This window comes from Alligator sinensis, unplaced genomic scaffold (assembly GCF_000455745.1).
Source record: "Alligator sinensis unplaced genomic scaffold, ASM45574v1 scaffold1614_1, whole genome shotgun sequence".
Taxonomy (NCBI): Eukaryota; Metazoa; Chordata; order Crocodylia; family Alligatoridae; genus Alligator; species Alligator sinensis.
This window is the reverse complement of record NW_005843065.1, coordinates 151,837-162,769: the sequence shown is the minus strand read 5'-3', so window position 1 is coordinate 162,769 and position 10,933 is coordinate 151,837. Positions and strand designations below refer to the sequence as shown.

Below are 10,933 nucleotides of genomic sequence, written 5' to 3'. Positions count from 1 at the left end.
ACCCGGGGTTAACCCATTGATATCCAAGGTGAGAACTTAGTACAACATCATTCATTTCTGTTAGCTATTATCCTTCATTCTGTGCTGATTTCCATCCTATGTTCTTACCCAGATCAGGAAATACTGCCTTCATTATAGAGGACTTGTAGAGAAAGTTCTGAAACAAGACATGAAAGGCACAGGAGACTGAGTGAGATACAGAGAACTGTGCTTGTGGTGGGTTGTGGTAGACAGACAAATTGTCAAGTTTCAGAATGCAGGGATAGGATAACCAGAGAGACAGAAAGTTGTGGGGGGTAGATGAGAGGACAGATGCATCTAGGCCCAGGGTGCAGTGGATTATAAGAGGGGCAGCTATGATTCCTGGGTTCCATCTAGAGCTTGGGGAATGAGTCTGAGATCTTGCGTGTTATAGTGAAGGAGGAGCTGGGGTGCAGCACTCCTAGGGTCTATGCTGAAGTTTGCAGGGCACCTGAAGAGGCTGGAACCCCACTATTTTGTGAGTTTAGGATTGTAGCCTGAATTCCTCTGGCCTGTCTCACAAGCTGTGCTCTCCCCTTCTGCAGAGCCACCTGCATCTCCAGCCGTGTATCCTCTGATGCCTTGTTGTGGCTCCTTTGCTGACTGCCTCGATGATTATGTGACCTTTGCCTGCCTGGTGACGGGGTATTTCCCAGTGCCAGTGGAAATCAAGTGGAATATTGATCAAGGGACTGAAAGTATGACCCACAGCTTTCCACCAATTAAGCACAGCAACGGTCACCTTACCAGCAGCAGCCAGCTCAGCATCCCTGCCAGGAATGTGGAGAGAAACAGCTTCCAGTGCACGGTAGAACACAATCCAACAAACACAACGACTTCCAAGATGATCCCTACAGGTGAGAGAGGATGGGCTGGGAGAGTAAGGTTAAAAGGCCTGTAACAGAATTGTCCAGGAGATTGTCTGAATGAAGAACAGGTAAGTAAATAAATAGACAGACAAACACACAGATGGAAGGATGCATGGTGCAGAGAGAAGGATTTATTTATGGTCAGAAGTGAGGATACTTGGATGAGCCCTACAGAGAATAGCATAGAAGATGGTTATGCAGAAGGGTAGAGTAGGTGAATATAGAGAATGAGGAATGAGTGATAGAGAAGAAGAGCTGGATGGACAGCTCAACACATGGAACAGCGCATGAACATCTTTCTCCATGAACATCTCTCTGCTGCCACAGTTATTTCCAGTCCCTTTCAAAAACAGCATACCGTCAAAGGGAAAGGGATCATAGTGGCACTCAGGGAGGTGAAGGGATAACTTTGTGGCATGCATACTAAAAAGTTTCAGGGATATTGGTTGTAGCCATATTGGTCTAAGGACATAGGCAGACAAGGTTCTTTGGGTAAATCCAATATCTTTTATTAGACCAACTAAAATACTTGGAAAAAATTCTTCTTTACAAGCTTTCGGGTACAAACACTCTTCTTCAGGTGTTTGTACCTGGAAGCTTGCAAAGAAGAATTTTTCCAAGTATTTTAGTTAGTCTAATAAAAGATATCAGATTTACCCAAAGAACCTTGTCTACTAAAAAGTTTGGCTCACATTGAGCTAGGCAATATATACATGATTGTTTTATGCCTCTGACATTTGCTTCTGTCTGCTAACAGAGGTGTGTAACAAGGAGCCCCAGGTCAGTTTGCTAGCCCCAGCCTGTGAGGATGGCCCCGTACAGTATCCTGTGGAGCTAGTTTGCTTCCTCCAGAACTTCAGACCCAACACAGCCACAGTGGAATGGTTCGTGAATGGAGTGAAGAAGAACCTTCCTGACACCATCTACTCATCTGCTAAGGGCACAGATGGCTTGTACATGGGCCAGAGTCGAATGAACATCTCCATGGAAAGTTGGAATAAAAGGGATCTTTACACATGCAAAGTGACCCACCCTGCATGGGGCACGGACTTCAAGATGTACAATGCAACAAAGTGTGAAGGTGAGGTCCTTTGAGTGTGTCAGCATGAAGTATGGAGGGACGATACACATGGAAATGTGATAGAGATAGCACTGAAGACAGGGTGGAGATATATGGAGCTGGATGGAAGTATATGGCAGATGGATATACTGAATCTGTGTGTGCATGGATTAGTGGATGGATGAATGTGCATGTACATTTATGGTGGATAAATGGATGCACAGTATGAGAGTAGGATAGGATTATTGCGGAAATGGATGGAAAAAGAGTGAAAGCCAGGTACATATGAGAAGATACAATATGGTAAGCTCAAGAAATATTGCAAAGGGAAGTGTAGATGGAGAAGTAAAATGTATAATAATTTCATACTTCTGAGAAGAAAGGATGGAGAGATTGAATGCCAGCAGTGTAGCTAGAAACTTACTGAAACAAACTCTCCCATCAGTACTTGGTATTTTTGACCTGTTACAACACTTTTACACTATAATCATCTCACCTTCACCTCTTGAAGTTCCAAAGTATTTTGGGATCCCTGAATTTCACCTTGGACAAATCAGCCAGGATGACTGTGGAGGCCCACAATGTAAATGATGCAGAAGAAGAGGGAGAGAGAATAGGGGACAAGAGTGATGACTTTTGTGTTGCATTCATGGTCTCTGGGAAGGAAAGTGGGATTGAGGAGGATAAAGCACTCTGCAGCCATTGGAGACCAAAGCCTCCCTATCCGCCTTGTGGTTTCAGACACCCTTTTCAAATTAAAGGGAAGCAGGTGCCCAGATCCCATTAGGCGGTTTGGAAAACCTGAGCTACTTGTCCTAACGTTGTACAGGATAAATCTCCCATAGAATGGGATGAGACTGAATTCTCAGAACTCCAGGAGGGTGCCTAGGACAACATTTCTCAGACCATCATCATACCGTTCAAACTTAACGCTGTTCCTCAAAAATGTCCTTGGACTACCCTTGGACTGTCCTTGGAACAAAAATGTTCTTGGTGACTGGCATTTGATTTACAAATGTTTAGTTCATCCACTGAACATTTGTAAAGTCCAACCCTCAATCCCACCTCTGACCCTACCAGATTGCTGTGACCCACCCCCAGTGGAAGTCTTCCTCTTACCTCCTTCCTTGGAGGACCTCTACATAGCTCAAAACACCACCATCGCCTGTTTGGTCACCAACCTGGGGACAGACAGTAGCCTGGATATCTCCTGGAGCCGGGGGAGTGGAAGTGCCTTGGATGTGGTGATTGGGAAGCCAGTTCAGCAAGAAAATGGCACCTACAGCATGACCAGCAGCCTGCAGCTGTGCGCAGAGGAATGGAAGTCTGGGGAGGAATTCACCTGTACAGTGAAACATCCGGACATCCCGTCTGCTATCATCAAATCCATCCACAAGACCCAAGGTATGAAGATAGCATTGTCCATGAGGTGGCACCAACATCATTTTTGCCTCTTGGTTGGAGAAATGTTTGGCAAAAAAATAATGGGTTATATAATATGGGGCCTATGACCCTTCAAATAGATTGGGTATTTAAATTTGTGATGGAGGATTAAGTGCTCAAATACAGATGCAAGTAAAAGGGATGGAACTAAGGATTTCTAGGTATGTACTTGTATTTTGAGAGGGGAGTGGGTTAGGATGTAGGTGAGAGAATCTGGAGGTCTGAGCTCTAGCCAACACTCTGGGAGGGGAGGAAGGATCTAGGGGCTGGATTAGAGAGGTTCTGGTGTCAGGACTATTTTCAGCCCTAGGATGGGAATATGGTCCAATGGATAAGAGGTAGCAGGATTTCCATATTGAGTTTCTGATCATTAACTCCTTTCTGGTTTCCACATGCCAGTGATCAACGTACAAGCCCCTTCTGTCTACATCTACCCTCCCTCTGCTGATGAGCTGGCCCTGCAGGAATCAGCCACCGTGACCTGTCTGGCCAAGGGCTTCCGCCCCAGTGACATCCTGGTGACATGGACCCAGCAGGACCGGCCTGTGTCCCAGGAAGCCTTCATCAACATTGGACCCTTCTGGGACCCTGTGCAGAAGGGGGAGAGCTACTTCATCTACAGCAAGCTCAGCATCCCAACATCAGAGTGGCAGCGGGGAGACACGTTTTCCTGTGTGGTGGGCCATGAAGGCCTTCCGATGACCTTCATCCACAGGAGTGTGGACAAAGTCTCTGGTAAACCCACTGCTGTCAACGTTTCTGTGGTTTTGTCTGACACTGCACTCACCTGCTACTGAGGAGACAGTACTGCAAGTCTTGTGTGTCTGTGGTGCCTTGTAGCTTGTGTGCAAAGCTGAGGGAGCTCTGTTGACCAAAGCTTGGCTGTATGTGCCGCCTATCTAAATAAAAATGCAAATTGTTCATTATGTTTCCAATAAGGATTCATCTTCTGGAATGATCCCTCTCTCTCAGTCACTGTGTCCTATTCATCCATTTATCTGCCCCAGCTCCTTTTCATCCTTGAATGGCTGTAAGATGAAACCAGGATAGTTTCAATGAACTTGAAGGAATAAGGTTTTTTTTTAATAGATCACTGGAACAAAGAAGATAAGGACAGTGTGGATTTTCCATCTCTTGATGTCTGCAAATTTTGCTATTTGAAATGCCTTTGCCCAACACAAGGTTTTGGGCTTTATATAAGGGTAACAGGATGAAATATCCTGGACAGTGCTATACAGAGGTTCAGATGAATTGACTTAATGGTCCTTTTTCACTTTTACTTCATTTAAAGCTTCAAAGGCATGAAGGTCAAGTTAATTATCTATCACCCAGTGTGAGTGATATTGGGACCTGGGAGCCAACACCTAGAGGGGATGATTATCTCTAGGCAAGACTTCATTGGACATTTCACTGAGCTATGGGATTGGTGCTATTCATCTTGCTGGTGCTCAAGGCTAAGATTTTTCAGAGGTGCCCTAAAGATTAAATGGAAGAGCAAATGATTGCCAGGTCTGGGAGACTGTGGATATCTTACACATACATGGGGTCTATGGTCTTCAAGTCCAGGGAATTCCATCTGCAGATTCCTATTTTGAATCCAATATTTTCCAGTTGACCTTCAGGGTAACCCTTCAGAAAGTGATGGGGCATTCTTATCTAGGCTCAGATTCAAAGGAAGTTGGGGTAACTTTGGAGAAGTACTGGGGATCTAAAGAAGCCCACTGATGAGAATCCACCACATCTTCCAAGGGCATATGCTGGTCTTGCTAAGTCATCACTTATTGGCAGAGCACTGTCTTGTGATATGCATACCCAGTGCCCGGTGTCCTAGCCCATGCGCTAGGGCTTCTGGAGGTTTGCTGCAACACGAACCAAAATCATATGCTGGATTTCAGCCAGCATGAATGGAATCAGAAACACTTTTGTGGAATCAAAGACAAGAACATGCCAGAGTCCTCTTTGTTCCTCAGTCGATACCCAAAACTCTTGACTGAGATCAGGCCTTCTGCTATGGTGCTTACCATACAAACACAGCATGAGGGATGTTTCCTGTCTCAAATATCTCAAATAGATTAGAGGAGGTGAAGAATGGTTTTCATCCTCAATTCACCCTTAAAGCAACTGGGGCACAGAGAGACCAGGGCTGGGAGTAACGAAGGGAGCCAAGAACTGTTTTTTGCCCAACTTCTCTTTAGTTCAAGTTCCACAAGGAGGGCATTTCAGAGAAGACAAAGGGATTGAAATGCATTGTCCCCAGTGGAAGTACCCCCTAATCCTCAGGGGCATGGATGCTTCAGACAGAGAGATTAGGGAAGCTCCTAGTACTTTGTTTTTTCCAAGGAAAGCAACGAGACTCTTCACAGACTACAAACATCATGAGAAGAGATTTCTTATAATAGTTTTCATTTTAGTTTAGAAAAAGAGACGTCTTTAATTTAGATAAAATAGAGAGGGCCTCAAGAGTTGGAAGGAAACTCTGAACCAATTCAGAGTACTAAAGAGGTACAGACTTTCATTAGTAAGGAGAATACACAGGTGAAATGATTTGACTGAAGATACAGTGATTTCTTCATCAAAGGATGACATCAGATCAAGACTGAATAAGTTTGTATCAGGTCTTCTCTAGTTCATCCAGGAGTTTTGGATGCAACGTCCTTTGCTCTGCAAGGGTGAGGTTCTTTCACTCCCATGGAGTAGATGGTCAGAATAGATCATCATGCTTGTTCCTGAACCCTCAGCCAAAGTCAACAGAAATAGAAGGTCTTGCTGCAAGAGCCAGGGGGCAGAATCATGATCTTCTGAATTGTGATGTGTTGAATTAGTCCATTATATACTCTTCGTGCTGCATGCCTGTGGCAGGGGCAAGGGAAACACCAAGCTGCTGGGACCCGGTGGCAGCAGCGAGAGCCCCTCGCCCCCGAAAATGCCGTCAGCTTTGCCAGATGGTGGACTGTAGGAACATGGTGGTGGCAGCAGGACTGCCATGCCACTGGTAAAGTCAGCAACCCTGCAGCCTGTGGAGCCATGGGGAGAGAATAGAAGGGGCAGGAAATCATGCTGGCAATCCCACAGCCTCTGGGAGCAGGAGGGAGATGCAGCGGCGGCAAAGCCGCTACGCAACAGTATTTACTGGGACTCCCATGGTGACCCCCACTGCAAACAGCTGGGGCCCGGGGGCAGGCCAAAGAAGAAAATCAGGCACTGGTGTGGAAGCACTTTGTAAGCACGTGCCGGCATCATTTCACTGTCCGGGGCAGCGAGACATGGCTAAAAGCCCGGGTTCTAGTTTGACAGGGGGACCAGAAAGAAGTCCCCAGCAGCCCAGGGCAGGCCGTGGGACAGGCTAGAAAGAATCTGAAGTTGAAGACGACAAGGATCGGTGGTGGCAACCCCCTTGTCAGGAACTGCCTCCACCCAGCAGGGCAAGAGAGTTTCCCCAGACACTAGGGGGGAAACATGGGAGCCTTCCTGGAAAGGGGGCATGGAGGAGCGATGATAAGACCAAGGAAGACTATCCAAGATGGTGACCGACATCGACGCCGAGTCTGAAGAACATCAACATGACAACAGGTTGGCACTAGGTGGGGTATAAGGGAGGTAGAGCCCCCAAAATCCTTGCACTACTAAAAGACTGTAGCTGAGCACCACTGAGCCAGGCATAACACCAGCCCCAAGGAAAAGATTAAGATCAAAGACATGGCAGGAAAGACACTCCAGTCAGTGAGGTAACTGGTGCCCAGACAAACTGTCGGCCTGCAAGCCTGTGGTTGGCCTAGGGCAACCATAAAAGCGTAGGAGGGGAGCGCTGGACAGGCATGGCCAGCTACAACGTCCTTTTATAGTATCTAATGAAGTGAACATGGGTTTGTGAAAGCCTGTGCTTTCTCTGTGTGTGTGTGTGTGTATCTATTTATCTATCTATCTATCTAGTGAAGATAATGAGTGGAGTGAGCTGTAGCAAGGCACAGCACTTGATTGGTATAGGTGGGAATAGAACCCAGGTATCCACAACCAATGCCAAGTACGCTCCGGACCCGGCAGCTACCTAGATAGATAGATAGTCAGTCTAAAAGTTACATGTCTACCCTACCTTGTAACTACAAACCCTACAGTCTAATATGGTGAACTACCTCTCTCTAAACTGAAGAAGTCAAGACCCCTTCCTTCAGTACTGGAGAGTAACTGGAAGTCTGGCCCGTTGAATAATGCCATGCACAAACTGAGTCTAGGAGTCCTCACACCATTTCTCCATGAGGATGAAGTTCAATTCACCTTACCTGTGAAGAACTCAGCTGGGAAATTGTTGTCCCAATGCTGTCTTGGGAATTGTTTCCCAGTGTGGTGAAGGCAGGCTGCGAGTGATAGACGTTTCTATTGAGCAGTGAGTTGAGGAGTTTTCCACTTGCATCTCTGTGGGTAGGTGAACCTGCCACAACACTATGATGTATATCACCAAAATCCTCTGCTATCCTACAATCACATTCTCAAGTCAATCAAACTTCATAACAAATCTAGGAGGGTGTTTTATAGTCACTCTTCAAAACCTCTCTCTTCTATCAGTTTGGAAACTTCTTAGGCGTTCAGGCTGAATTTATGCAAGACCATTTTGCCAACATTGCCCTTTAATTTCAATGGTTCTTCTGCCATTACCTGGTGTCTAGTCCACTGATGCATTTTGGGGGAATAATCCTTATCCCCTTTATGCTTTGGGCTGCTAAAATAAACAATTTAAACCCTTTTATCCTCTTTTTCTTAGATGGGGTCTCCATTTCACTACTCATCTTAGTACCCCTATTCTTCACCTGCTCTAGTTTGGGTTCATGCTGCTGAGACATGGTGATCAGAACTGAATACCACATTTAATGTGAGGTTATACTGGCATCTTGAGCAATGGCTGCAAGCCTTCCTTCTCTCTGCTGAAATGATCTTTCCTGATGCATCCTAGAATAACCCGAAGCTTTTTGTTGAATGGCTCAGGGAACTGGAGAGAGATGATCACGGGGGGGATATTGATGCTTTTCAAGGCACTATGGGATGGAGTTTGGTTAAAAACATGGTTCAGGGTGAGGCAGGCTGTTTGCCCTATTTTTACATGTATTATGGTAGTGTGTGGAAGCTGATATTGTGACCCTGATGTGTTTGGAGCTGTATGGAGGTATTGCAAGACAGAGGTTCTGCTCATATGGGACCTATTCAAAAGAAAGCGTGGGTGAAGTGAGCTGTAGCAAGGCACAGCACTTGATTGGTATAGGTGGGAATAGAACCCAGGTGTCGACAACCAATGCCAAGTATGCCCCGGACCCGGTAGCTACTAGAGTGGAAGTGGTCACAGACCTGATCTCTTTATGCAAATGGCCCATGTTATAACAATAGGGGAAAATGGAGCTTCCTCTCTGCTGAGGAAACTGATCCCAGTGTGCTATGCTATGGCAATGAATGGGAAGTTTCTGCTGCTTGGTGAGACACAGGCCCACTGAATGATGCATTGGTCATTCCCAGACTAAATACCATTCCAGGACATCGCTGTTTTGGGGTCACTTGCTCATAAAGTTGTTTGTGATGTTGAAATTTGTAAAGGAATGCAGTAGAGTCAATGGGATCTGTGGGCCAAAATCTGTGAGGCACTTTTGAAAACTAGTGCCTATGCAGAAGTTTCCCTGCTTTCTTGTCTCACATTGGGCAAGAAACATTGTGCCAGTTGCAGAGTGACAGAGCGGGGTTTCTTTCCATATGATCTAAGCTTCATTGGTGTGAATGCCTATGCGGAGTTAAAAGGAGACTGTTCTAACAGGGCACTTATTTTGTTTTAGCTTTTGTCTTTGCGGTGGTGGACCCACAGGATTACATTGAAGAAGGGCAGGATGATCCTGATTGTTTCTGGGTAGTGCTTACCTTCATCGTTCTCTTCCTGCTCAGCCTCTGCTATGGCACTGGTGTCACAATGTTCAAGGTAATGACGGTGCCCTACATTCACAATTAGACTTCAGCTCTTTATACTAATAACAAACCAACACTGATCAGCTGTTATGGAAAAATAGGCAGTAATCAAATTCAATAACCAAGCATAGAACTCAGAATTACAGATCAACACTAGTGATGAATGAATTGTAGGTGATATAGGATATGCAATTAATGGCCAATAGTCATTGAATGATTTATGTATGTTGTTATTCTTCTATGAGCAGTAATTGATAACAGTCACTCCTAAGTGATCAACAATTAAAGTTCAATGGGCAATTATCAGAGATTAGTGTTCAATCATGGTACTTGATAGCTGATGATAACTAGGTAGGGCAACTGAGGCTGGATAGGCCACACTGGACAAATGATATGGACAGATGTGTAGTCCTTTTGTAGGCAGGAGGTTGAGAAATAGGCCAAACACTGACCATCCTAAGACACTGCAGTGTTGGGAACCCAACAAAGGGACCATTGTGGCCATGAATGGCATGTGTCCCTGGTGGCTGGGGGGGGCACAGCTATGCTGGCAGAGGCGGGTGTGTTGGTGGTGTCAGGAGTGTGGCAGCAGTGAGCGGGGAGTTCCTGCAGATGCTGCTGGCACTGTCGGTGGTGGGGTTGTCAGGTTTGACCTAGAAACCACTATACAAAGCCCAAGCAGAAGTCTTTGTTATGTAACTAATGCCCATCTGCAATGATAAGGAGGAGACAGTCTTAGATAAAGGAGGCTTGAAAACAAAAGCAGAATCAGAGGACTAGGGCAAAGAGCTAATTTAAATATTAAAAATCACACCCCTAGGTGGGGAGAAAGTATGCTAATGAAACATACATGTATGGAAATGAGATACATAGCTAAAACACAGGTATAGAGACATGCTCAGTAAAGAACTCCTTGCATCACTCCCTTATAACCAATTAGCAAACAAGAATGCTTATGAATGTCCAATACTCCTGTATAAAAGATGCTTAAAATTAAGAATCTGTGTGCTTGTTACGTGAAATTATTCCGCTTGCACCTTGTATTGCTAGCAATAAATCTTCTTTATACTTTCACCCCTGGTACTTTATTGGCTTTTGCATACCGGGCACGATCCCAGACTTGAGCTGGGGCTCAACAAGGGGATCACTCTATTTGTGGTCCAAATCAAGTAATGAAGTTTGAAATTTGAAAATATATCTTATGGATAACTGCTTGCAGGTGATTCATTGAAGAAAACTGAAACATGTTTTGTATATTGATTGTTTTTAGAGTTGGGTTTATTTTAGCCAAAAAAGTTAGTACTTGGTTCTTCTGTTCTCAGTAAGACCTTTGTTCAGATGTGCTCATGTGTGTGCCCCTCCTACCCCACTTCCCTCTCTTCCCTTTGTTGCAGCAAAGTTCTGTAGTGTCGATCCTATGACTAAGAAGAAAGCTAAATTCTTCTATAAAACTGAGTGGCCACGCTATCAGCTCAAGAACACTGGCCTCCGGAGGGAAATGTTAATTATAATACCATCTTACAATTGATTTTGTTCTGCCAGCAGAATGATAAATGGGAGGTAAGAGACTTGAAATTCCTATTCAAAAGAAAGGAACTTTAAA

The 10,933-nt window shown here is 45.1% G+C and overlaps 1 gene segment (V, D, J or C); it reads left to right on the top strand.

The window, feature by feature from the left end:
- Positions 1-559: 559 nt before the first annotated feature.
- On the top strand, positions 560-4,314 carry LOC102388650. The segment is given in 4 exon segments: positions 560-878; positions 1,648-1,971; positions 3,031-3,354; positions 3,793-4,314. Coding segments are annotated over 4 exon segments (1,326 nt in total).
- Positions 4,315-10,933: the final 6,619 nt, after the last annotated feature.